A 27846-nucleotide genomic window follows, 5' to 3' on the forward strand; every position below is an offset into this window, starting at 1 on the left:
ATGCAGAGGACCTGCTGTTCCACAGTTACTCTTGCAAAATGTGCGGGGAACCTACCAGGAGAGCTGCTGGCAGTTGAAAGCAAAGAATCCTGAGCCATCTCACCTTCTTCACCCAGTGCAATGGAGATAAACAAGATGGCGACACACCTCCATTTGATTCCCTGATAAGTGGCATCAGATGCAATGGCTCTCCACGTGTTTTGGGGGTAGAGATGGGAGAGCTATAAACACCCCGCCCCCCACCCACACACCCCTGAGCTTCATGTTCTGGAAAATAAAACACCAGAGGCATGCGGGAGGTTTAATAGGATTTCATTGGTAACCGCAATGCAATTGCGATATTGCTTCCAAGGCAAATACAGGTGATACAGAAAACTCCCAGCCACCTCCCTTTCAAAGAGCCCTGAGCTCTGGAGCGGCTCTGAAGCAGTTTTATATGTGGCTTCTGGTTTGTCTCAGCTGCAGCAAAGATCAGGCCTGCAGAAGGTGCTCCATAATATTGCATAAAATAATAAAATAAAATGCAAAACGGATTGGGGCTGGCTCCCTCTGGATGGGACAGGAAGCCTAGCCTGCCTTTCGGGCCTCAGCACCCAGGCCAGGAAACGGAATAAACCCTTTGAGCAAGCAAGGGGTGGGTCACAGGGGTCTGTTGAGGTTATGCTAAATCAGAGTCTAAACGCTTCTGCATGGGTTGGTTGTCCAAGAGGACTCATGTAGGCCACTGTCAGCAGAAGCATTCCCCCAACTGCTGAAGGGTTGTCATTTGGTGGGACCATTGCTAGGGATGGGCAAATTTCTCTCGGCTCCTCATTTTTCCACTCTGAAGTTCCAAGTCCTCATGAACATCCGTCAATATTTTAGCGTAAATTTCTTCTAACAATCTCAATTTGGGGGGGGGGCGCAATTTTGCCTAACACAAACATTCCTGCAAAGCAATCCCCCCCTTATATAATGAATCTTTTCATATTACTTTCACAAACGTACACATTTTTAGTTGCCTCGTCTGAGACAGGAGAACTGCATTGCAAAATTCAGAAAAGAGCGAATTTCGACGGATGGCGGCATTTCGATTCCCTTCTTGTTTCAGAAAGTGAGAATTCGGTAGGTTCGCTTTTAAACATGAACCTGATTGCATTTCTGCCCCATCCCTGGCTGCCAACCAGTGAAATAATTTGTAAGCCGGTTAAATTGCTCAGTTGCTAAGAGGTGAAAGCACTGATTAAATCTACACATATTTGCATAAGAAGTAAAAACAGTTGTTCTGGAGGGCGGGGAAGCAAACTTCCAGCCCCCAGAGAAGGCACAGCATTCAGAAAACACTTGCATGAGAGAAAAAACAATCGCAGCTTGTCTTGAAATTGGCAGCCCAGTTGACCAAAAGGTTCTCCGTTAATTTACATGGTTATGGCTGTGATCCTAAGCACACTTTTCTCAGAGTAAGTCCTGTGGGATTCAGAGGGGTTTGCTTCTGAGCAGACAGGCAAAGGCTTGCTTGGCAAAGCAATGAAAATCTGCCATTCTAGTTTTTGCAGATTTGCTAATGAGGGAACAGCCACATTAGGCTGGCCAAAGTAGGTCGGTTGATGGGAGGTCCAGTCTTTGGACTGGAAAACGGGCAGAGGCAGATTGGAAGCGTGTCAGGAGTTGCTAGAAAAAATAAAAATAAAAAGAATTGTGTGTGTGTGTGAGAGAGAGAGAGTTCTCCTTTGCAGCCCAATAATAACTTAGTCCAGCCTGCCATCAGTCGACAGCTGTGGCAGGTCCAGCTGCCAGAGGGCAGATCTGAAAAAAGCATTTCTCACCAATGTGAAACCTGGCAACGTTTTCAATCTCTTCACATTTTGAAACTTGACAACTTTGCATTAAGGGGGGGGGGGAGAGAGCAGCCTCTATCTTCAGCCCCGTCGCAAGGTCTTTGCAAATGCTGTCCAAAATAAATCACCCAGTACTGTACTTATTTTTGAAATGTTTGGAAGTCAGTTTAAACTTGGTGAATTTTAACCCTGATCACCTGCTTCTCAAGAGCAGAATCCAGTGAGAAGTTCTCCTGCTCAAGCCCTGCAGAAGTGCATGGGGTTGGTACAAGAACATGGAATGAAGCTGCAGCAGGAGAACATCCACCCAGATGGTCCTCCAAATTTCTTTCTGCTCCCTGAATTCTGTAACGGTCTGATTTATCTTATCAGAATTTGAACAATTTGGTTGCCTGTGACAATTGTGGAATTAGTTAGACACGGGATAGATAGACAAATCTGTCTGCTTAAGTTTCTATGGTTTCCTCTTTTTTCTGATCTTAAATTTAGTTCTCCACATTTTGGCAACAATTTGCTATTTATTAGGAAAGCACTCATGGGCATTTTAGTTCCTCCTAATGCACACATTTTTGTATGCAATTTTGACTAATGTACACATTTTTGCAAAGCAATTTTCTCCAGCATAATGCATTTTTGTATACCAGTTTCACCACTGTCTACATTTTTAATGCACACTTGCTTTCTAATATATGGCATTTTGTACACACTGTTTGGCCGGGGAACTGACCGGCAAAACTCAGAGAAGTGTGAATTTCAAAGATCAGGTGTGTTTCAATTTGCAGATCAGAAAGTGTGCATTGGATAGTTTCTCATTAAAATTAAAACAAAATTTAATCCCAGGTTATGAGCACAGGATTTGGGGCGCTGTCAAAAAGTTCACAGGTGAAATAATACACACCCCAATTCTCCTTACACATGGATCTTCTCCATCTGCCCTGCTCATTCATTCTGTCCAAGCCTGCTCACCACAGATTTTTTAACAAATAGGGCATTTGTTCCAAAGAAAAATGTGGTCGCCCTCCAATCTTTGGCCAACAGCGCAAAATATACTTTAAGTGTCACAGTGTATGAAATGGTGGCCCTCTGTTCAAGTGCTTGCATTGACCCAGGCACAAGAGGTGGGTGCCCCAGAGATTTCAGCCCTAGAGATCCTGGAGAGTGGAGAAAGGGGCTGAGACTTGAAGAAGCAGCTCACACAAATATTTGCATAAGGCATCCCGGAAATCGATCAAACCAAAGTAGAGTTTTTTTCAGGGGGAGGGAAACAGGACCCGCTCCTGGTAAGCAAGAACGCTGGGGAGTATCTGGATTATAGGGTGTGGAGGATTCCGGGGTCCGGATCCTAAAAACCCACCATGCTTTTCCTGTTTCCAAGAGGCTTTGAGCACCTTGCCGATGCCGGAAGAGAAAGTCTCATGCGAGGATCCAGCTCTCCTCCTGGGACGGCTACCACTGGTCAAGAAGTGACCATCTTCTTGTTCCGGTGTCCAAGGGAAGTCTCAAGGAAGTTCTTTCAGCTAATCTATACAGTCATACCTCATGTTACATCTGCTTCATGTTACGTTCTTTCAGGTTACGTCCTGCGGCGACCCGGAAGTACCGGAACGGGTTACTTCCAGGTTTTGCCACACGCGCATGCGCAGATGCACAAAATGACATCACACGCATGACCAGAAGCAGCAAATCGCGACCCGCGTGTGCGCAGACGCGCCACTGCGGGTTGCGTTCTTTTCATGTTGCGAATGGGCCTCCGGAATGGATCCCGTTCATAACCAGAGGTACCACTGTACAGAAAACAAGCCTGCAGAAGGTTGGGGAAAGTCCAGCTTTGGTATACCAGTTCAGTCACCTGAGCAGCACTTGCAGGGTTGGACAAGTGGGGAGGGAGGGGTTGTGTGTGTGTGTGTGTGTGTGTGTGTGTGTGTGTGTGTGTGTGTGAAGGAGTGCAGTTTCGGCCAGGAGGCGCCACCAATTCCTTTCCCCCTTTGCACAGCGTGGCAGAGGTCGGGCCGTGACTTTGGAAAGGCGCCATCGTCCGGGGATCTCAGCGGGTTCTCCAGCTCCTTCCCAGCAGCTCCTTCTCCTCCCTGGCCCAAGTTCAGCTGAAGGGCTTCACCAGCTTCATGGCAGCATAGTTCTGCAGGGAGACAAAGGCAAGCAGGTGAGGAAAGGTCGCTCTGGGCAATTATTTTATTTTATTTTAATTACCCTATTTTTCGCTCTATAAGACGCACTTTTTCCCTCCTAAAAAGTAAGGGGAAATGTGTGTGAGTCTTATGGAGAGAATGCAGGCTGCGCAGCTATCCCAGAAGCCAGAACAGCAAGAGGGATCTCTGCGCAGCGCTCCCTCTTGCTGTTCTAGCTTCTGCCCCTTCTCCCTCCTTGGGGAAAAGCCTGCAAGCGCCGCACACACGCTCCAAGTGGCTCGTCAAAGGGAGCGCTGAGCAGAGCCTGGGGTGCATACTGAATATTTTTTTCTTGCATTCCCCCTCTAAAAACTAAGTGCGTCTTATGGTCAAGTGCGTCTTATGGAGCAAAAAATACGGTATTTATACTTTTCAGATATATAAATTTCACTGATTTTACAATCATTCTGACATTTTAAAACTTGACTTTCTTCCCCCTCTTTCTGTGGCTCCTTAAATTTATATTTAATATCTTCTGCATATCCAAATTAACTGTTTAAAGAAGTTTTTAACGACTGATGTTTTAATACATTTTTAATCTTTTGCTGGCAGCCACCCAGAGTGGCTGGAGAAACCCAGCAAGATGGGCAGGGTATAAAGAATAAATGTTATTATTATTATTATTATTATTATTACTTAGCATACTCATATATTTATCTTCTTTAAATATATACTCTCCTTCCTCAAAAGTGGCTCTTTCCCCTCCCCAAAACAAGAGCAAATTTGCAGAAAACAACAAGTGTTCCTGAAGAAAAAACCCATGTGGAAATACCTAACAGCACAGATTTCTTTCTTTATATATAAAAAATTAACATTACTGGCCTGGCAGAAAATACTTCTGATATATTCATTTCCAGGAACAGTTTTGCTTCATCTCTTCCATATGTTAGAAGAAGAAGAAAACACCCCTGGTCCATAAACAGATTCTGAGCGCCAGTTAAAATCTTCCAAACGGCCGATAACTTTTCCCAGCAGGCGAGAGCAGCTGCTTCTTTTGCCCTCCTAATAATGTCTGCCACCGAGAGAGGCCTTTGCCAGAGGATGGACTGGGCAGGAGAGTCCAGCAGCGTCCAGGTCCAGGAAAGACCAGCAAGGACAATGTTTTCTTATTTGTTTCTTATAAATTTGGAAAATTAATAATAAAAAAATTGGGGGGGGGGGGGAGAACAGCAAGGACAGAGGAGAAAGAAACAGATCATAACCTTGAAAGAGGGAGCGTTTGGCTTTCTGATCAACTCTTAGGGACTTCTGGTCCTCTTTTGTGCTGATTTCTTTTTTTTTTTTTATGTCTACCGCTTAGAAATGGGGGGGGGGGATTAAGCCGGCAGTTCCCAAAGCACAGGGCTGCCATACGTCCAGAATTTCCTGGACATAGCCAGGATTCATCTGCTGGAAACAGAGTCTAGGTGGAATTTCTGAAAATCAGCAAAAATGTCCAGGAAGACCAAGGCATAGGGCAACCCATGTCGGAAGTGTGTTGGTTTTTTTTTTTAAGCTTTGGCCCCAAAATAAATAAATGTGGCAACCCTACCAAAGCAGGCAGGACCCCCCCTTGGGAGGAGGGGAATGGGGAATCACCGGGGTGGGGGTGCCAAGAGGCATAAATGACCACCCGACTTTGAAAAACTGCTATCACTAGGTCAAGTTCATCCGTTCTGCTGTATCAATCAAACTTGAATAGTTTTAATTCGGTTTTGAATAAACGTGCAATGAACGGTGACCGTTTCGAATTTTCTCCTGTCGCCGTCTTCCTTAGCGGGTTGTGCAAACCGCCGTTAGGAATCATGCTTTTGATAGGGTAGGGGAATGAGTTTATGGACCCAGGGGGTGAGTTGAGGGAAGGCCTTCTCAGTAGTCGAGTACTCCTTGTGGAACGACCTCCCTTCAGATGTCAAGGAGATGAAGAACAAACCAACTTTTAGAAGAAATCTGAAGGCAGCTCTGTGTTGGGAGGTTTTTAATAGCTGATGTTTTTATATACGTGGGAATCCACCCAGATTTAATAGTACTTATTAATAATAAGGGATGCGGGTGGCGCTGTGGGTTAAACCACAGAGCCTAGGACTTGCCGATCAGAAGGTCGGTGGTTCAAATCCCCGCGATGGGGTGAGCTCCCGTTGCTCGGTCCCAGCTCCTGCCAATCTAGCAGTTCGAAAGCACGTCAAAGTGCAAGTAGATAAATAGGTACCGCTCTGGCGGGAAGGTAAACAGTGTTTCCGTGCGCTGCTCTGGTTCACCAGGAGCGGCTTAGTCATGCTAGCCACATGACCCAGAAGGTGTACGCTGGCTCCCTCGAGCAATGGGAGCTCACCCCATCGCGGGGATTCGAACCGCCGACCTTCTGATCGGCAAGCCCAAGATGCTCAGTGGTTTAAACCACAGTGCCACCCGCGCCCCGACGCCTTTGAATGGAACCAAGGGCACAGTGGCTTGGAAAAGAGTCTGCAAACTGCTGAAGAAAGCCTCAGAGAAAGGTCTTCAATAAATAAGACCCTGGTGCACATGCTCAGATCTCCACCCCGACCCCCAACTCTGGCCGCCTCTGGACTATTCTCCCCTCTGTGGCCGGCCGTCTTTCCAGCACGGAGCCCGTCACATAAATATTCCGAACGCTTCCCTTATTAAATCTGTAGCAAAGCCAAGCTGACATCCATGTTTATGCTGCTTGGAAAGAGGTGGAAAGCAGCTCCGATTCACACATACACACGGCTCGGCAAAGGCAGGCATTTCCCTTCCAAACCCGCTGGATTTAATTGGGACGGGCTGATAGCCACCGCTTGGCCCGTTCTGTTGCCCCCACCCTAAAAAAGCAACGTTGGAAGGAGAGCAAGAGGAACGAGAGCCAACTGGGAAGGGGTGGGGCAGGGAAGTGTGACCCCAGGCAGCGTAATAAATTGCCGTTCGCACCAACTTATGAGGCTCTCTTCCCATTGGGGGGGGGCAGGGGGGGGAGGAACGCCCTCCGCCCCATAAAGTGAGCCAGTCCAAAGCGAGGCACATCATCACGCACCATTAGCAAGCTCCCTCGGCGGAACACGAGAACCTCCTAATTAATTTCTCACCGTCTGTCTTTTAGGAGGCTTCCTCCAGAATATCGAGGCTGTTATTTTTAGGGCTTGTCTGAGAGGCCAGGAGGGGAAGGAGGCCCTCCTATCTGGGTGGAAAAGGCCAGCGTGGTGTAGTGGTTCAGAGCGGTGGACTCGTAATCTGGTGAACCGGGTTCGCTTCCCCGCTCCTCCACATGCAGCTCCTGGGTGACCTTGGGCCAGTCACACTTCTCTGAAGTCTCTCAGCCCCATTCACTTCACAGGGTGTTTTTTTATGGGGGAGGAAGGGAGAGGAGAATGTCAGCCGCTATGAAACTCCTTCGGATAGTGATAAAGCGGGATATCAAATCCAAACTCTTCTTCTTCTTCTTCAAACTTGGAGGGATGGCGGAAGCCAAAAAGGCTTCATCACCCAAGACGGGGAGAAAGAGATCATAGGAAGTGGCAGCAGGAGACGCCCCTTGTGGGCGGTGCCCATGTTCGCTCCATGTGGGAATCATGCACAGGACCTCGCTCTGCAGTTTGGGTTTGGGGTTTTTTCTGTGGCTGAGCCTGACAGAAGCCGGGAGCGCAAGAACACCCAGAGAGCCATAAGTTAGCGGCCTTTAGCCTCCCTGCTCCACACCAAGAGCGGATGGTTCTCTGGGGTTTAGAATCACAGACTCATAGAGTTGGAAGGGGCCGTGAAGGTCATTTGGTCCAACCCCCTGCGATGCAGGAATCTTTTGCCCAATGGGGGGCTCAGACCCACAACCTGCTCCTGCTCTAGGTGTCTCCTGCTCTAATGTCTGAGCTATTCAGTTTGAGACCAGGGTCTTTCCCAGCCCAGGATGGTGTTGCCATCAAGAAAGGAACTGGGTCCTTTCGCATGGACAGCACATGCTCTGCCACTGAGCACTGGCCCTCTCCCCCCTGGGACTTGTGTGCAGTCCTAGCAGAGCATCAGAAGGGGGGTTCTCAAGGCCCCTGTCGACCCCTGGGCAGGGCTGGTGGGCTACCCTGGGCAGGTCTGCCTTGTGGGAAAGAAAATTATAGCCTGCCACCCACCTGTTCTGTGAGGCAGCAAACTGAATCATGGGATCGTAGAATTGTAGAAGGGAACCTGAGGATCATATAGTCTAACTCCTAGCCTTGCAAGAATTCCAGCTACCTGAAGGAGCATCTCCACCCCCATCGTTCTACCCACACACTGAGGTCCAGTGCTGAGGGCCTTCTGGCGGTTCCCTCACTGCGAGAAGCCAAGTTACAGGGAACCAGGCAGAGGGCCTTCTCGGTAGTGGTGCCCGCCCTGTAGAACGCCCTCCCACCAGATGTCAAGGAAATAAACAACTATCTTACTTCTAGAAGACATCTGAAGGCAGCCTTCTTTAGGGAAGCTTGTAATGTTTAATGTTTTATCATGTTATTAATATTCTGTTGGGAGCCGCCCAGAGTGGCTGGGGCAACCCAGCTGGATGGGTGGGGTATTATTATTATTATTATTATTATTATTATTATTATTATTATTATTATTATTAAAGCCCTGATAGGTTGACCTTCCAAGGGAGTCTGTCCCACTGCTGAACAGCTCTCACCACCAGAAAGTTCTTCCTGATGTTGAGTCGGAATCCCCTTCCTTAGAATTTGAATCCATCGGTTTGGGTCCAGCCCTGTGGAGCCGCAGGAAGCGAGCTTGCTCCATCTTCCATGTATGAGCTGAGCAGTATTTTTAAAAGCCGGCCGTTGTGCAATTTTCCATCTGCATCCACTCTGATACGAAGCAAGAAATCACTTCTCGGGGCCTTGCCAGGCCTCTTCGTGTTTGGGGGCATCCCTGATACTCGGAGCGTCACCAATTCCTCCCCCTGCCCTTCCCCAATGCTAGCACTATTGCCAAAGAGTAATGGGTAACAGAGCAGGGAAAGAGAACCCAGATCCAGGACGAGACGTTCAAGTCAGCAACCTCAATAAATGGGGAGAGGGAAGGGGATGGGCGGGGGGCAGGGGAACGATTCTAAATAAATGAAAGCAGAAAAATTCCATGACATGCCTCAGTTGCTTTTCAGAAATACGAGTCGGGCTGCCCCCTCATTTTCACATATCCAGCTTGATTTCTGTTCTGCTTCATCCCAGAGACTTAAGGGCTTCTTCCACCATCCAAATTGCCATGAAATGCAACCTCAGGCAGCAGACATTGACACCAAAGTAAGGCTGAAGTCCTGAGCCATTTTACCTGGGAGTGAGCCCCGGTGAATTCAATAGGGTCTACTTCTGAGTAGACACGGTTCAGCTTGTGCCGTAAGTCTCAGAGGGCACTGACTTATACCGAGTCCATCTTTCTCAGTGTTGCCTGCACAGACTGGCAGCCTCCTTGCCAGAATTTCAGGCAAGCATCACTCACAGCCCTAACGAGAGAAGGTCATCAGAGATGGAACCGAGAGCCAGTGTGGTGTAGTGTTTAAGAGCGGTAGTCTCGTAATCTGGGGAACCGGGTTCGTGTCTCCGCTCCTCCACATGCAGCTGCTGGGTGACCTTGGGCTAGTCACACTTCTCTGAAGTCTCTCAGCCCCACTCACCTCACAGAGTGTTTGTTGTGGGGGAGGAAGGGGAAGGAGAATGTTAGCTGCTTTGAGACTCCTTAAAGGGAGTGAAAGGCGGGATATCAAATCCAAACTCCTCCTCCTCTTCTTCTTCTTCTTCTTCTTCTTCTTCTTCTTCTTCTTCTTCTTCTTCTTCTTCTTCTTCTTCCAATTCCATGCATAACTTGCCCAATACCATCGTGCACAGAAATGGATGCACACTGAAAAGGGCACCAGGATAGGTGCCCCAACAACAACACCTTCGCTGGCTGCTTTGGGTTCATCTGGGAAGCTCATCAGATAAGGGAGGCTGGGCTTCTCCCGGCAGCTAATGAGTTAGGGCTGCATTCCTGGGCAGCTAATGTGTCCAGGGTGACAGGGGAATAAAAACATGGGGAGTCTGCCGTGTTGCCGGGGATCGCTGAGCTCTGCAAGGAACCGGCATCCCAAAAGGATCTGACCATTTGTCACCTCATTTGCCTGGCCACCTCGGCCTCCCTTCTCCAGGCCAAGCAGGTATGTTTTTAATATCCCAGCCGCAGAATTTGTTATGTGTGGGACCAGGGCAAGTGGGTCGTTTTTCTTATCGGGGTTTGTGCAGGAGGACATTTCGCGGCACCGCATGAATTATTCCGGCGCTTAAAAACGGAGGTACTCAGGAACTTTGCCCCGTAGCAAGCTGGGCAGGTGGAATGTAGCTAGGACTGGCCGGGGGGGGGAGGAAACTCTGCCGTCCAGATTAATGAGGCGGCAGCCCCTTCCTCCACTTTTAGGCCTCAGGAGGGGGCAGAGAAAGCTCCTTTCAAGCCCCAGGAACGAGCAACCCAGCCTGCGTGACTCTCCATAAAGCATCCTGCTCCATCTTTAAGCGATTCAAGCTGGGAACACTTTCCAGGAGACTCTCCACACTGAGCACCGAGAAGGATTGTGCTCCCAAGCAAACTGTTTTCTTGGTATGCTTCTGTTAGAGACGCCTATGATCCAACAGAGTCCCTTCCAAGCCTAAAATTCTAGGATTCCCTATTGAGAAATAGCACCTTGAAATGGAGACCGGGGCAAAAGTGGAGCCAGAAAAACAAAGTCAGTGTTCATGGGAGGCTGAAAAGGGTCCCTCACCTTTGCTATAAAGAGATGCTCGTTTGGTTGAGATACCTGCATTTTAGGGGGTTGGACTAGAAGACCCTCGGTGTCCCTTCTACCTGTACGATTCTATGACTTTGGACATAGAGTGTGCGTGCATTTCACCATCTAACCAACTCCCTGTGGTTCTTACCGGGAAGGCATAGATGAAGATCCCCAGGAAGAGCAGCACAATGAAGATTAAGAGGAAGACGAGGAAGACCCACTTGAACCGCCTCCACAGGATATACTTCAGAGTCTTGTAGGGGGAGGTAAACCATAGGAAGGAGGTCTCTGGGCGCCTGCAGACAAAGAGAGACACAGCTAGGCCCAGAAATCCTGAAAGCGGTGCCAGGATGGGCCAGATACCCTTCAGAAGGGCAGTGCCCTTGGGCAGAGTCATCCCCTGGCGCTCGCAGCAGGTGAGACAGGGCAGGGTTGAGATGGAATCGCAGCAGGTGAGACAGGGCAGGGTTGAGATGGAAGGTCGAGGCAACCACAGGCTTTTCAGAAGCCCACAGAGACAGATATGGGCAGGACCAGGATGAAGACCTCCACCTGTCTCCTTCACTGTAAAATTACTCTGCACTAAGGTCTTCTGATGGGACGTGAGTGGTGCATGGGACGCGGGTGGTGCTGTGGTCTAAACTACAGAGCCTAGGGCTTGCTGATCAGAAGGTCGGCGGTACGAATCCCCACGATGGGGTGAGCTCCCGTTTTTCAGTCCCAGCTCCTACCCACCTAGCAGTTCAAAAGCACGTCAAGTGCAAGTAGTGGTTCGCCAGAAGCGGCTTAGTCATGCTGGCCACATGACCCGGAAGCTGTCTGAGGACAAATGCCAGCTCCCTCGGCCTATAGAGCGAGATGAGCGCGCAACCCCAGAGTCGTCCGCGACTGGACCTAACGGTCAGGGGTACCTTTACCTTTACCTTAAGGTCTTCTGAGGTATTCTAAAGTCTCAAGCTACCCAGAACCTGTGGACTGTCTCCCTAACTATACCGCCACACGATGGGGCCATGCAAGAGATGGGACAATGCAATAGAAGGGGTGTTGCAATGGGATAAAATAACAGACAGCAATACCAAATGCAAGGAGTGCCCTGTTGCATGGCATTTTCCCCAAACCCGCTTCCCAATGTTTGCTTCAGCATGGACTGAGGGAGCACAGGCGCAGAGCCCCTTTGTATACCCTAAGGCGACTGTGAACTCTTACTTTGGGTCTTCCAGCTTGGGATTCATGTTTGGTTCGTCCCGGCCCAACCCAGCCGGCCTCTCGTCATGCTCTTGCTCACTGATGATCTCCAGGGTCATTTCCAACTTTCCCTGTATGGGAGAAAAGGGGGATTTCGAGGACTGAGATGCAAAGACCACAACACTGATCTGAGGAGACCAAGTGGAGGAGACACCCTTCTCTGCCTAAGACCCTGGAGCGCCAAGGAAGGCCAGTCAGGGCAGGGAACCCTGGCTGGATATACAAAGGCTTGTATCCAACGTTAGTCCTACTCAGCACAGACCCACTGATATTAATAGACGGAACTAATTTCCTGCCCCTTAATTTTAATGGTTCTGCTCTGAGTAGGACTGAGTTAGATGTAGCCCAAGCAGTCTAATTCCCCCAGAATATTTAGGTACGTTTTCTGATTCAGGATGATGTAAAGGCCCAGAATGGCCACTCCAGAACGGGGACGCGGGGGACACGGGGACGCGGGTGGTGCTGTGGGTAAAAGCCTCAGCACCTAGGGCTTGCTGATCGAAAGGTCGGCGGTTCGAATCCCCGCGGCGGGGTGCGCTCCCGTTGCTCGGTCCCAGAGCCTGCCAACCTAGCAGTTCGAAAGCACCCCTAAGTGCAAGTAGATAAATAGGGACCGCTTACTAGCGGGAAGGTAAACGGTGTTTCTGTGTGTGGCTCTGGCTCGCCACAGCAGCTTTGTCACGCTGGCCACGTGACCCGGAAGTGTCTCCGGACAGCGCTGGCCCCCGGCCTATAGAGTGAGATGGGCGCACAACCCTAGAGTCTGTCAAAACTGGCCTGTACGGGCAGGGGTACCTTTACCTTTACCTTTTTTAAAGGCCCAGAATGGCCACCCCAGAAAACCTCTGTGGTGTTCAGCTTCCTTTTTAGTTGCCGCTTTGTTAGTAGCGACTTCTAGATTGTAATTCCTTTACTGACGATTTGTTCATTGTTTTCTATGATTTAAGTCATACTTGCGGCGCTCAGTTCTGTTATGGTTATTTCTTGTTTGTAAGGTGCTTTGGGATTCATTTGGATGAAAAGAAGCATAGAAATACAACTTAATTCATCAAATTCCACAATTTATCTATGCACTGTGTGTATGAAGAAGCATTTTCTTTTGTCTACCCTGAAACTTCCAATGTTCAGCTTCCCCAGGCGACTCTGTTTGGTTCTAGCATTCGGCGTCTTCCTGTCTGCTTTCATTACAACTTGTAAAATCTTCTTCATTCACATCCCCACTATGCAACCTTTCCTCCACCCCATTGAACTTTTCCGAACCCCATCAATTCTACCATATCCAGAACTGCACGCTGTATTCCGAACGAGGTCACATCATAGATTTGTATAATGATTTGCATATCTGAGACTGGCAGGCTTATTTTCAAGGCCTTTCCAAATGATCCCTAAGCATGGAATCTGCCTTTTTCACAGCTGCTGTACACTAGGAAGACCTTTTCACTGAGTGATCTGCCACGATCCCAAGGTCTCTTTCCTGGCCTGTTCCCACAAGCTCAGACCCCACAGCCGTGGCCTAGATCCTGCCACCCCTGCTTGACCCAGAGAAGGCTTTCATTGTGCAACGAGAAGAGAGGAGCCTTCAAGTTGAACTCCGAACTTGAAGCATGGGAAGTCCTATTAAAAATTCATAATTTGGCAGAATATTCAGGTTATTTGATCTGTAGATGTACAATTTGGAATATTTAATGTGATTGGATTGGATTGTTAAAGTGGAAAATGTAATAAAAATGATTTTTTTAAAAAGAGAGAAGAGAGGGACCTACTCCGATGGTCTTTTCTCCATTCTCCTCTGCCACGCAAGGCCACCAGCCCTTCACTGTCTTCTGCTCAAAGAGCGAGACCACCCTCTCCGCGGAGTCAAACAGGTCCAACGTGCACTTCTCGGCTGTCTTGACTGGCTTCAGCATGTGGTTGAGATCCAGCTGGATGGAACCTACAAGGCGGGAAGAAAGGAGGAGTCCAGCGCTGTGAATGAAGCAGGCTGGATAGCTGCAGAGGACTCTGGTTAGGCAAGCTTCCGCCAGCAACAGGGGTGCTATTTGTGGGCAGCTGCTTGGTGTGGAAGCCAACATCCACCGACTCCATGCATGAAGCATGGTTCTGCACAATATGGAAACAGGTTGCTTTTGCCATCGCCGACCAGAAAAGCGGTCTGCTGAAGTTACTAGCATGCAGGGGTTTTTAGCAGCCCAGCTGCCCATAGTTATAGATGTCAGTTATTTGTGACCGAAGCAGAGAACAAAGACCTGACTTTCATTAATGGTTTCATTCTGGTCACCTGGAAGGAATGATAGAATTGTAGAGTTAGAAGGGACCCCCAGGAGTCATTCCTGCAATGCAGGAATCACAGATAGAAAAGACTTGACCGGTGGCCACCTAACGTCTGTTTAAACACCTCCAAGAGAGGAGAGTCCACCATCTTCCGAGGAAGTCTGTTGGACAGCTCTCACCATCAGAAAGTTCTTCCTAAAGTTTAGTTAGAATCTCTTTTCTTGTCATTTGAAGACACTGGTTTGCTTCTGGAGCAACAGAAAACAAGCTTGTTGCATCTTCCATGTGACAGCCCTTGAGATATTTGAAGATGGCTCTCAGATCTCCTCTCAGTCTCCTCTTTTCTAGGCTAAGCATACCTAGATCCTTCAACCATTCCTCATCAGGCTAGGTTTCCAGACCCTTGATCATCTTGGTCACCCTCCTCTGCACATGTTCCAGCTTGTCAATATCCATCTTAAACTGTGGTGCCTAGAACTGGACACTGGACTCCAGGTGTGGTCTGACCAAAACAGGATAGAGTGGGGCTAGGACTTCCCTTGATCTGGACACTAGACTTCTGTGGATGCAGCCTAGAACAGCATTAGCATTATTTATTTATTTATTTATTTTTGCTGCTGCTGCATCACACTGTGGACTCATGGCAATTTGTGGGCTACTAAGAATCCACATTGGCGGCAGATGATTGGCGGAATGGCAATTTGCAAGGCTGATGTTGAATGGTTGTACAGTCGTACCTTGGAAGCCAAACACCCTGGGAGTTGAATGTTTTGGCTCCCAAACGCCATAAACCCAGAAGTGAGTGTTCTGGTTTGTGAATGTTCTTTGGAACCTGAACGTCCGACGCGGCTTACGATTGGCTGCAGGAGCTTCCTGCAGCCAATCAGAAGCCGTGCCTTGGTTTCCTAATGTTTTGGAAGTTGAACGGATTCCGTTCGACTTCCGAGGTACCACCATATGGGGTCACTCAATGCCACTGGAAGGCAATACTTGTGAACAGAAGAGAAGTCTTTCCTCTTTGGAAGAGTAAGGAACACCTACTCAGCCTTGCTGGTCATGCGCCAGTGTTGAAAAGAACAGAAAATAAGTTCAACCATTTCTCAAAAGGAGACTGTCTGGGTCTGCTTTATGGGCTACCGCACAAGTCACAGCTGCCAGACAGCTGCCAGTTTGATCACTTCCATATTGTGGCTGCCAACCAGTGGCAGGTCACCTATGCACAGTGGTTCACCTGTACACAGGACTGGGAAATTCTCCTGCATTTAAATTCTGGGCTTCATTCCAACTGCTCAAAGCACGCCGATTTGCTCCAGCTTTCAATGTGCCTCTTGGTTTTTGCATGGGCCTCCATGCGCAATGCTGCTTCTTTGCACTGGCAATGTCTTGGCACAGGGAAAAATCCTGATGCCACATCAAGTTTCCTTCCTGTGCTTCCTTTCAATGCATGCGCAGTCAAAGAGTCCAGAGGGAAACTATGCCTGGCTGTGCATCCGCCAATCCCAAAACTAATTTTTGGAAATGCTACAAGTTAAGCGACGAGGACAGCAGAGTGAAATGCGGGGCAAAGAGTCCAAAGACAGCCCAAAGGGGGAAGAGACGCTTGCCACTCACCCAGGTAGTCATCAAAAGAGAACTTGTCGTTGTCCCAGATCTGAAGGACCAGCTGCGGACGAACTTTGTTCTCTGTCTTGTCTAGGCTCCAGAAATGCTCCTGCATTCGTACAGACACGGGAAGACAGGAAATGCTCCGTTAGAAGGATGAATATTCTGGTTTCTTTCATTTTATCAGCTAAACTGAAGGCTAGGTTTGAGTGTTTGGCATCCACCAACATCAGGAATCCCAGCATTTAAACATGGTGGCAGCATTTTGAAGGATCAAGAGGTGAACTCTAAGAAGCTGGCATTAGGAGTTGAGCATGAACTACAGTGGGCAATGGGTGGGCATCAGCCCCCATCTGAATCAATCGCCCCTCCCATCACCTTTATTTATTTATCATTTGCACTTCACCAAAGTGCAATGTGTCCCAGAAATAACACATTTAAAACAAGTGCAGACGATGTTGAAACAAAGCCACAAAACTAACCAGTAGATATAGACTAATTGAGGCAGGGTTGGGCACATTTATTTCATTTCCATCATTTAATCCGTGCTGTGTGATGAAGGATTTCACTTTGGGGTCCGTGGGGTCCACACGCTCTGCATGACTTCGTACTATTGGCACGGGGACATCCCGGAGAGAGTGAACATGAAGGAGGAACCCAACCTGATCATTGCGGGACACCGGTTCCTTCTCCAGTGGGCTGGTTTGCCCATCTCTGTGGGAGCTTTTACACCAGCTGGGCAGTCTCCAGAGCACCTTGCCAAATTGGACAGGGCCCCCGAGGCTACGGGGCACGGATAACTGGGTAGCGGCCTGCGAGGAGGTCAGAAGAGTGGAAGAACGAGCCACTCCACTGCCAGGGAGGACCGAAATCTCTCTTTTTGGTGGGGGTCGGAATGAAACCAGCTCAAAACAAACATCTGGGAGAACATTCCAGGGAGGCACACAAAGTATCCATCTTCGTAATGAGCTCCCCAGAGGACCAGTGGGGGCCCCATCGCCTCAGACAATGGCGAGAGGAGGCCTCCAGAGCAACATCTGGGGGAAACGGCCTCATGTAGGATTAACCTCAAGGTGTCAGCTTTGAGGCACAATTACAAATACCTCCAAAGTCAAGGTGCGCACTGAGAGAGCTTCCTGGCTCCATTTATTTCGGGAGGAGGGGGTTTACAAGCCTGGCTTGACGCTTAGGAATAAAATAATGAGGAACGATGATCTGGAGAGAGGGTGGAGCCCAGCAGGGGAACAGAGCAGATCTGGCAAATCCAGATTGGAATTCCATGTTGGCTGCTGATTCAGTCTCAGGGTTCGTTCATGTGCTGGGGCCAGGAGCACCCTTGGGTGGTGGGGGAGCTCATTCACTCCACACACACACACACACCCCGGTTACTCACTATGGGCCCTACTAAAGCAAACAGTCTAATTGGTCAACGTCTAAAAGATATCGAGCATCAGAACAACCCGGCCACTATAAGGAAATTCTGCCCTTGGTATGTTCATTTTCCACCTCTCCATTTTGATTCTCTGGCCCCATGTCTGCACAAACTTATGATCCCAAAATACAGATGTGCTTTTACACTTGCAAGACTGGATGTCTTGCCATCTTGAGGGTCGATTCCAAAAGATCCCGCCTGAGAAACATCTTTGCCCCTGTGGAGATGGTAGCACCAAAGCAGCGCCACACGTCCACCTGTCCTGTACTCTCTACAAAGACCCGAGGAACGAGACCATCACCCCACTCGTACTAACCATCCCAGGACGCTCAACCACTGCCACAATGTCCTTTCTTCTATCAGATCAGAATGAGCAGATAACAGCAAAGGTCGCCAGGTTCATAGCAGGGGCAATCAGAATAAGGGCCACTAACTGACGGCTCATTCAGGACTTTAAATTGTGCTCTTATATCAAATTTCCTTTTCTGCGTATACTGTAATGTTTTACTGTTGCTATGGCCATTGGCTAATGCGAATAAAGTTTTATCTTATCTATCACACACACACCGGCTTCCGGCAGCTCAGGTGACACCTCATGAGAGCTGGGCACTTGACACAAGTGCCCCATCCCAGTCCCAGCTCCTGCCAACCTAGCAGTTCAAAAGAACACCAGTGCAAGTAGATAAATAGGTACGGCTGCAGCGGAAAGGTAAATGGCATTTCCGTTTGCTCTTGTTTCCATCACGGTGTCCCATTGCACCAGAAGCAGTTTAGTCCTGCTGGCCACATGACCCGGAAAGCTGTCCGTGGACAAATGCCGGCTCCCTCGGCCTGAAAGTGAGATGAGCACCGTAACCCCATAGTTGCCTTTGACTGGATTTAACATCCAGGGGTCATTTACAGTGTGGTGTAGTGGTTAAGAGCGGTGAATTCATAATCTGGTGAACCTGGTTTGCTTCCCTGCTCCTCCACATGCAGCTGCTGGGTGACCTTGGGCCAGTCACACTTCTCTGAAGTCTCTTAGCCTCACTCACCTCTTCTCGCTTTATTGGCCGAGGGAGCCGGCGTACAGCTTCCGGGTCATGTGGCCAGCATGACTAAGCCGCTTCTGGCGAACCAGAGCAGCGCACGGAAACGCCGTTTACCTTCCCGCCGGAGCGGTACCTATTTATCTACTTGCACATTGACATGCTTTCAAACTGCTAGGTTGGCAGGAGCAGGGACCGAGCAACAGGAGCTCACCCCATTGCGGGGATTCGAACCGCCAACCTTCTGATCGGCAAGTCCTAGGCTCTGTGGTTTAACCCACAGCGCCAACCGCATCCCTTGAGACTCCTTAGGGTAGTGATAAAGTGGGATATCAAATCCAAACTACTACTACTACTACTACTACTACTCTTCTTCTTCTTCTTCTTCTTCTTCTTCTTCTTCTTCTTCTTCTTCTTCTTCTTCTTCTTCTTCTCCTCCTCCTCCTCCTCCTCCTCCTCCTCCTCCTCCTCCTCCTCCTCCTCCTCCTCTTTACCCATGGTGCCACCACATATAGAATATTGTGTAAAGCTCTGTTGGCCTCACCTCAAAAAGGATATTGTCCAAAATGACGAAGGGGGTGGGGCAGCTCCCATATGAGGAAAGTTGGCCGCATTTGGGACTTTTTAGTTTAGAGAAAAGGTGACAAAGAGGCAACATGATAGACTGAAGTTTGCAAAATGATGCCTGGCAGGGAAGAAGTGGGAAGAGAAAAGCTTTTCTCCCTCTCTCTTAACACGAGGACTTGCAAACATCCAAGGAAGCTGAACGCTGGGAGATTTGGGGCAGAAGAAATGAAGGAGGTTGTGGTCTCTCCTTCCTTGGAGGTTTTTGAGCAGAGGCTGGATGGCCATCTGTCCTGGATGCTTGAGCTGAGATTCCTGCATTGCGGGGGGTTGGACTAGATGAGTTTCGGGGTCCCTTCCAGCTCTACAATTCTATGATTCTGTAGCTCAGTCCCAGGAAGGCATGGCTGAATAGAAGGAGCCACGAATTGTTTCAAACAATGGAAGAAATATCTAAGAAATTTTGTATGGCAGGGGGAAAGACCAAGGCACAAGTATGAAATACTCATAGGAGGGAAGGATAGAGGAGGCTTTGCGCTTCCACATATGGAGATGTATTATGAAGCTGCATGTTTGATGTGGGTAAAAGAGTGGATTAGATTAAAAGATGCAGGTACAGTGGTACCTCTGGTTATGTACTTAATTTGTTCTGGAGGTCTGTTCTTAACCTAAAACTGTTCTTAACCTGAAGCACGACTTTAGCTAATGGGGTCTCCTGCTGCCGCTGCGCTGCCGCTGCACGATTTCTGTTCTCATCCTGAAGCAAAGTTCTTAACCTGAGGTAATATTTCTGGGTTAGTCTGTAACCTGAAGCGTATGTAACCCGAAGTACCACTGTATTTTGGATCTGCAGGGATAGGGCCTGAGATTTGGATTGCACAGCTAATTGTCCTATGAGAAAACGAAGGGACGTAGAGGATTCTTCTATCATGTTTATCTAACGTGTGGTCCAGATACAGAGGGCTTGGAAATGTCTTGGATGCACAGCACCCTGAAAGCCCAGATCCATTTCGAGGGCACAGCGCCACCTTTCAGGGAGGCCCCCACCCCAGGGGCCCTTTCCTTCCGCAGCTGCTTTGCCCAAGACGCCTGGAGGACTCGCCTGCCACCCCAGCTGGCCCTCTTCATGGCAGGTGCCGCTGCGGCAGAACACTTCTCCATCTGAGGGTTTCGGTTTGAACTTCAAGCCTGTGCCGCTTTCCTTCTCGTCTCCCCACCCCACCCCCCAAAAAATTCTCTCTTCTTCTTTTTTACGGCCGCAAGTAATGAAGCTGGACTTCAAACGGCACATGGCAAGATCAAAACCCACCGGAGAGGAATGCGTCTCCCGCCTCCAGAGCCCAGCTTGTCACTCATTATTTCTACCTTTGCAAAACCTTTTACAAGCTGTTTGTTTCCTGCATCCAGCGACGGCTGGCGCACGGGGAGGGGGGATCAATAATATTGGTGCAGTGGGGGGTGCTTGCTCAGAGGCTTTTTCAGAGAGCTGTCACTTTTGCAGGGGAGTGGGGTGGATGGGGCCACATTTTCGGCAGCAGACAGAGCATAAGACCTGCTCAGGGCAAGATGGGCCAGGATTGCATGGGCAACCCAGGTAGATGGGCAGGGTACAAATAAATTGTTGTTGTTGTTGTTGTTGTTGTTGTTGTTGTTGTTGTTGTTGTTGTTACTGTTATATCAGATCAGAAGAATCTTTTTTTGCATCAGCCACTAGCCATAGCAATAAAATAAAATAAAATAGTGTACTGAAGATAGAGGTGAAAACTTAACTATACAAAATACATTTTGGAGGTTTACATCAGTAATCAAATACAGTGGTAACAACTAAGCCATTCGAGAACCAAGGTACTACTGGAATAGATCTTATTCTAATTGCCCCTATTTTTTTTTTTTTTTGCAGTTTTTCTGTCACCTGGTTAAATAATAATTATTATTAATATTATTATTATTATTAGCCAGCCTGACTGAGGGAGAGCGCCAAATTTTGGCGTCGCACGGGGTGCCACTAAAATTTGAGAGCCCCATACTCTGCCACTGGTCTGCCCATGCAGGAGACTGGGAAGGGGGTAGAGACTGGAGATGATGGAAGTGGAAGGGTGTGTATGTGTGTGTTTTGTGTAGCGTTCGGTTGCTGTTGTTGCATCAGAAAACAGCCTGGGACCAAGAGAGCTTCCTTTAGTCCAGGGACACTCACCTTCTTGGAGACGCAGCAGACCTGCTCGGCAGGGAGGTAGTCAAAGGGGAAGACGAACCTCCAGTTGAAATTCCCTTCGCCTCCCATCGACCGGTAATGCACGTCCGTCTTCTGCTTGTTCTCTTCGTAACCGACCAGCCACCTGCAAAAGGAGCAAACAGGTCCGGCTGCTCAATGGTTGTTGGATTTCATGCTCTTTATTCAGCTCATAGTAGTGAGGAATGAAAGTTCCCCCGAAATGTCTGCTTTATATACATTATATACACAATGGGGCCCATGTGATTGGCTAATTCCGGGATTCTCCTGTAGGCCAATCAGGTTGCAGATTCACTTCCACTTGGAGTTGGATTGGGTGGCTCCTGCGGACCAATCAGACTGCTGCATTCTGGATCCTATTGTTCTAGGACCAATCAGACTGCTGCATTCTGAATCCTATTGTTCTAGGACCAATCAGACTGCTGCATTCTGAATCCTATTGTTCTAGGACCAATCAGACTGCTGCATTCTGAATCCTATTCAACTCAGTACATAACACATTTTGGATCCTATTCAACTAAGTATACCTGAAGGAGCGTCCCCACCCCCATCGTTCTGCCCGGACGCTGAGGTCCAGCGCCAAGGGCCTTCTGGTGGTTCCCTCATTGCGAGAAGCAAAGCTACAGGGAACCAGGCAGAGGGCCTTTTCGGTAGTGGCGCCCACCCTGTGGAATGCCCTACCATCAGATGTCAAAACGATAAACAACTACCTGACATTCAGAAGACATCTTAAGGCAGCCCTGTTCAGGGAAGTTTTTAATATATGATATTTTAGTGTTTTTTGGTTTCTATGGAAGCCGCCCAGAGTGGCTGGAGAAACCCAGCCAGATGGGCAGGGTACAAATAATAAATTATTATTATTATTATTATTATTATTATTATTATTATTATTATTATTATTAAACACCTGTGCAAGTGAAGATGAAGGTGGGTCTTTTTTTGCAAATCAGGGGCACGTTCAAAGTACAGTGGACGCTCAAGTTGTGAAAGTGATCCGTGCGGGAGGCACGTTCACAACCTGCAGCTGCTCTTTATTCAGCTCATAGTAGTGAGGAATGAAAGTTCCCCCAAAATGTCTGCAGCTGCGTCTGCGCACGCGCGGGTCATGATTTGGCTCTTCTGCACAGTTTTTTAAAAAAACTGGGCAACAGCCACCCCCCATAACTCCTGAGCCTCCCCTGATCAGTCAAAACAAAGTTGGAAGGGGGCAGGAGATCTGTACTGCCTGACGTCCCCGGTTCCCCTTCGGCAGTGGCAGTTAGCAGCCTGCAGCCAGCCTGGTAGCTCAGTTGGCTCTGGCTGGCTTCAGGAGCTGCTCGCTGCCGTGGCACCCGCCATTTTTCCTCGCTGAAAGTTCCAGCAAGGAAAAATGGCGGGCACCACAGCAGCGGGCAGCGAGCAGCGAGCAGCTCCTGAAGTCAGCCAGAGCCAACTGTGCTGCCAGGCTGACTCCGGGCTGCTGAGGCTGCTGCTGCCACGTTTCCCAGGGACAGATTTGCAAATCTGGTAACCCTATGCCAATCTCCAGGACCTCCCCTGCGCCCCGGCAGGATGGCCTACCCTTTGACGTAGATGTCACTCATCTTCTCCCCTGTGATGCTGAGGTCGTCCAGGATGACGTCTTTGGCGTTCCAGATAATGCAGCGCAGGTAGAACCTGAAACCCAACGGGAAAGAGATAGGGTTCAGTGGCTGCATCTAAGCTATGGGCACCCACTTGAAGCACACCTCTCAAAGGATGCTGGGAACTATAGTTTGACCCATACAGCTCTGCAATTCCCAGCACCCTTAATGAACCACCCTAAACAGGATTCCTTGGAGGGTGCGTGCTTGCTTGCTTGCTTGCTTGCTTGCTTGCTTGCTTGGTTTTATTGATTTTATTAGATATCACAAGTATTCCATTCACCTTCAAAATAAGATACACAAAATATATCCTAAAAATCATGAAGAAACATCCATACTTAATAAAAAAGCTTCAACGCCGTATGTCTTCAGGATCTTAAATCATGATTAGATAGTCTTCTACTTTTTAAGGGTGACTTCCGTCTACCTACTGGGGTTCTCCCCCCCCCTTTATTCCTTTCCCCCCTTTTTCATCCTTTATCACCTTAACCATCATCTATATTATATCCAATACAATATTTATCAATCATGCAATTTGCGAAAATTAATCCAGGCATGATAGAGGTTTTAGCTGGGAACAATGTGGTTTTTTAAATACCCTCTCTGTAAGATTCCCACTCCTTTGTAAACTTTTGGTTTCTTTGATTCCTGATTATTTCTGCCATTTTTGCAAGTTCCAAATACTCAAACATTTTTATCTGCCATTCCTCCTTCAATGGGATTTCCTCTCCCTTCCAATCTCTGGCAACCAACATTCTCGCTGCTGCTGTTGTTGCGTATAAAAATATCCTTTTCTTATCCCCTGGGATATCTGTTGACAAAATACCTAGAAGGAAGGCTTCTGGTTGGTTTGTTTTTTACAAATGTTCCTTTGAACATTTTCTTTAATTCTTCATACATGAGATCCCCAAAAGCGTTTAATTTTTGCGCAGCCCCACCACATATGACACATTGTGCCCTCCACATCCTTGGAGGGTGTTTTCAATGCACAGTTTGGATGCAGCCACAGACAGGCTGCCATCTTGGGTGGCTTTGGTAGGGGATTTAATAAACCCATAGAATCATATAGTTGTAGAGCTGGAAGGGGGGATCCCAAGGGTCATCTAGACCAACCCCCCAAAATGAAGGAATCGCAGGACATTTGTCTTTGTCCAGCAGGGCAATTCTTCTGATTTCGTGGTGTGGGTGTGAGTGTATGACAGAGGCAAATAGGAGTCCGTATTACCTCTTTGCTTTCCGTGGGGTCACGTTGAATGGGGGCCCTGGGGGCCCCAGGGATTTGGGAAACACATCGACCCACATCTGGATTTTTCCCTGAAATGAGAAAAGAGGCTGTGAGGCAAGGAGAGTTCGTTCCGGGAGCTCAGACAGCCCTGCTCCATCTCCCTGCTTCTGGAGAGAGGAATTGACAGAAAGGGGGCAAGGGGTTTCTTCTGGAAGCTGGCTATTTCCGGGGAAAAGACAAACCTGGAGAGGGAAGATAAAGGCATGAGCTCGGATTCCCCAGCTGGTGTTGGTTTTGAGAGCTTCAGGGACGCTTTGGCTTTTGTTTCTTTGCGCAGTAGGCCCTCAAAGCATCACCTCTTGGGAATGCAAAGTGAAATCTAGACAGACGGAGGCCAATAATTTTGGCACTATGGATGAGTTTATGGAACGAACGAGATGGTGGCCCCAAACGTTTAGGAACTGCTGATGTAAATCTTCATCCTGTGTATGGTTTGGGAGCTGCAGAGCCAGGGAAAAAACAATGCTGTCCAGGGTGGTAAAGACTGCGGAGAGAATAATTGGGTGCACTCTTCCCACCTTGGATCAAATCTATGATTCCAGGTGTCATAAGAAAGCTGCAGAGATAGTGCAGGATAGTGTGCACCCCAAAAATGATCTCTTTCAGCTTCTGCCTTCTGGAAGAAGGTCCAGGGTTATAAAGACTAGGACTAGCCGCCTGAGAAACAGTTTTTATCCAAATGTGATTTTGGTTTTAAACGCAGTGTAAGGTACTCTCTGTGGGAATATATTGCATTTAATTTTGGTTTTTGAATGTCTGATGTAGATTTTTTTCAGTTTTGTTGTTCTGTATGGGACAATGATAGGGACGCAGGTGGTGCTGTCGGTTAAACCACAGAGCCTAGGACTTGCCAATCAGAAGGTCGGTGGTTCGAATCCCCACGACGGGGTGAGCTCCCGTTGCCCGGTCCCTGCTCCTGCCAACCTAGCAGTTCGAAAGAACATTAAAGTGCAAGTAGATAAACAGGTACCACTCTGGCGGGAAGGGCGTTTCCGTGCGCTGCTCTGGTTTGCCAGAAGCGGCTTAGTCCTGCTGGCCACATGACCCGGAAGCTGTACGCCAGCTCCCTCGGCCAATAAAGCGAGATGAGCGCCACAACCCCAGAGTCGGCCACGACTGGACCTAATGGTCAGGGGTCCCTTTACCTTTAAGGTAGTCTCTGTGGGACTATTTTTCATTTAATTATGGGGTATTTTTAGGGGGCTAACCAGGCTGGGATAGCAGGCTTGCTGGTTTTTGAATGTCTGGTGTAGATTTTTTTCAATTTTGTTGTTCTGTATGGGACAATGACAATAAAGATTATTGTATCGTATCCCTACTGCATTCCATCTTTCATCTGGCTATTTTGGGGTGTGATTCCCCTTAAGGTACTGATACAGAAGGGCTTTCAAGATGACGGCGGCTGCTCCCTGAGATTCACCGCTGCCTCTCCCACCTGGGTCTTACCTGCTCGATGTCCGGTTGCAAGGGGCTGTACAGCCGCCTCGTCTCGACGTGCTCGGGGACCAGGCCTTGCTTCTGCAGGGTGTACAAGGCGAGCCTCTCCTCCGGGGGACCCAGGTGTGGGTTGGGGGGCTTGCCATCATCTAAATGAAAGAGAGAAGGAGGAGACTGCAGCAGCGGGCCAGCCTACTACTGCCAGCGCAGATAAAAGGGCAGAGCTAAGAAGGACGGAAGAGGCTTGGGACAGCTGGGAGATGGTCCCTGTTCGACTTTCCCACAGATTACTTACACAAACGAGGCTGCCAAGTATTCCAGAGGGTGGGTGGGAGGAAGGAAACTGACATGGCCGGAATGACTCTGTCAACCGCCCTGTGATCTTTTTGCTCTGCAGCTTTCACATTGAAAACCTGCTCTTTAGTGTTCAATCAGAACAAACATCCATTTGGTTTTTCCGTGGGTGGATGTTGGCTCCGAACAAGCGCCAAAGAGCAGCTTTTCACAGGGAAAGCTCTGGGGCAAAAAGGAAAAAAAATCATGATTACTCGGACAAAGAGCTTCAGAGCACAGGCTATGCCTGACAAGAACAGAGAAAAGAGGAGTGTGGCTCAGCCCTCAGTATAAAATGGCCATGTGTCTTCCTAGGATGTCCTGTGTGAGGCCTCCATCCTTCTGTGAGGTGCTCCTCATCTGTTGCCTCCAGATGGCCAAGCAGGGGTCACACCAGCCAAGTGTCCCGCAAAAAACGGGACGTCCCATTTTTTCATGTGCAATTGTGGTGGCCATTTTGGGTGCTGCTCTTTCTTACAACACTCTCGCCCTGAAAAAAGCGCATTTTGGGGGGTCAGAGCGCAATGCGGGTCAAGCGACTCGCCCGGGAGCACATCCCAGAAGGCACGTGTCCCAGTTTTTGATCTGCAATAGTTAAGACTGCATGAGACATGAGCATGCATGAACTCTGCCCTCAATCCTATGCCTTCCCCAAGTCTCCAGCAGCCAACTCTGTCATTGGGTGTGCATGGACATCACAGAAGCAGCGGCCCCACATTAAAAATATATCTGTCTCCCTCTTTGTCTCCCCAGCCACACTTCAAACATCACCAGCTCAGAGCTGATGGAAGCAAGGCCCAGAAACAAAGCTTGCAAAATGTCCTCTGCACTCTGGGCTTGCATGAATTCAGGTTCAGCTCTAACACAGCTGCTTTCCAGACCCCATTCTCTCTCCCTCCCCCCCCCCCCCAAGTTCCAAGGTCAAAGCTGCCAGAGCTTCAGTTCTGGGTTTGAAGGAGGAGGGAGAAAGAGCTCTGCTCAGCTTTATGCAGCCCTATAAACCTGAGGACACCCTCAGCTGGGATCACTTTGAGGGCACACAGCTGCTGTGAAGTGAGCCAGCCTTTGGTGGCCCCTCAAACATCCAGACTCCTTTGGTCTGTGGAGGAGAAGACTGACAGGAGAGCCACCATCAAATATCTGGAGGGCTGTCACATGGAAGATGGAGCAAGCTTGTTTCCTGCTGCTCCAGAAGACTGGATCTGAACTAACAGATTCAGTGCCAAGGAAGGAGATCCCAACTAAACATCAGGAAGAACTTTCAGATGGTCATTGAAATGGACTCAGAAGCTGGTGGGCTCCCCTTCCTTGGAGATTTCTATGCAGAGGTTGGATGGCCGTCTGCCATGGATGCTCAAGTTGAGATTCCTGCATTGCACAGGGTGGGGCTAGATGACCCTTGGGTCCCTTCCACCTCTGCAATTCCACAATTCTATGATTGCCCCCAAAGCAGATTCTCCTCCCTGCCCATCACCCAGTTTTGCTCCACCTTGAGGCCTGGCTGGGCTCAACTGACACCAACCTCCTTCCTTCCATCCATGCATTCACTAAACATAGGGCAGTGTTGTGTAGTGGTTAGAGGATAATGCCTAGATTGTTGAACTAGGAGACACTAGGTTTTCTTTGTCCATGAAACTCACTGTCCCTCTCAAGCTAACCTACTTCACAGGGTTGCTGTGGGGATTATTATTATTATTATTATTATTATTATTATTATTATTATTATTATTAATAATAATAATAATAATACCCCACCCATCTGGCTGGGTTTCCCCAGCCACTCTGGGCAGCTCCCAACAGAATACTAAAAATACGATAAAACATCAAACATTAAAAACTTCCCTAAACAGGGCTGCCTTCAGATGTCTTCTAAAAGTCAGGTAGTTGTTTATCTCCTTGATATCTGATGGGAGGGCGTTCCACAGGGTGGGCGCCACAGCCGAGAAGGCCCTGTGCCTGGTTCCCTGTAACCTCACTTCTCGCAGGGAGGGAACCACCAGAAGGCCCTTGGCGCTGGACCTCAGTGTCCGGGCTGAACGATGGGGGTGGAGACGCTCCTTCAGG

General features: G+C 48.7%; 1 protein-coding gene across 8 annotated transcripts in view; it reads right to left on the reverse strand.

Moving 5' to 3' along the window:
- Positions 1 to 295: 295 nt before the first annotated feature.
- The window catches only part of DYSF (dysferlin), a 187337-nt gene continuing 159786 nt past the window's right edge, over positions 296 to 27846 (reverse strand). For all 8 annotated transcript variants that reach the window (XM_077933691.1, XM_077933693.1, XM_077933695.1 and 5 more), the window contains 9 exons: positions 25459 to 25598; positions 23953 to 24041; positions 22666 to 22761; positions 21070 to 21211; positions 15861 to 15960; positions 13742 to 13911; positions 11940 to 12049; positions 10882 to 11029; positions 296 to 3954 (listed from right to left, as the gene is read on the reverse strand). In XM_077933691.1, coding sequence (XP_077789817.1) covers positions 3916 to 3954; positions 10882 to 11029; positions 11940 to 12049; positions 13742 to 13911; positions 15861 to 15960; positions 21070 to 21211; positions 22666 to 22761; positions 23953 to 24041; positions 25459 to 25598 — 1034 coding nt within the window. In that variant the 3' untranslated portion in view covers positions 296 to 3915. The remainder of the gene's footprint in view (positions 3955 to 10881; positions 11030 to 11939; positions 12050 to 13741; positions 13912 to 15860; positions 15961 to 21069; positions 21212 to 22665; positions 22762 to 23952; positions 24042 to 25458; positions 25599 to 27846) is intronic.

The sequence above is a fragment of the Podarcis muralis genome, chromosome 9 (genome assembly GCF_964188315.1).
Source record: "Podarcis muralis chromosome 9, rPodMur119.hap1.1, whole genome shotgun sequence".
Lineage (NCBI taxonomy): Eukaryota > Metazoa > Chordata > Lepidosauria > Squamata > Lacertidae > Podarcis > Podarcis muralis.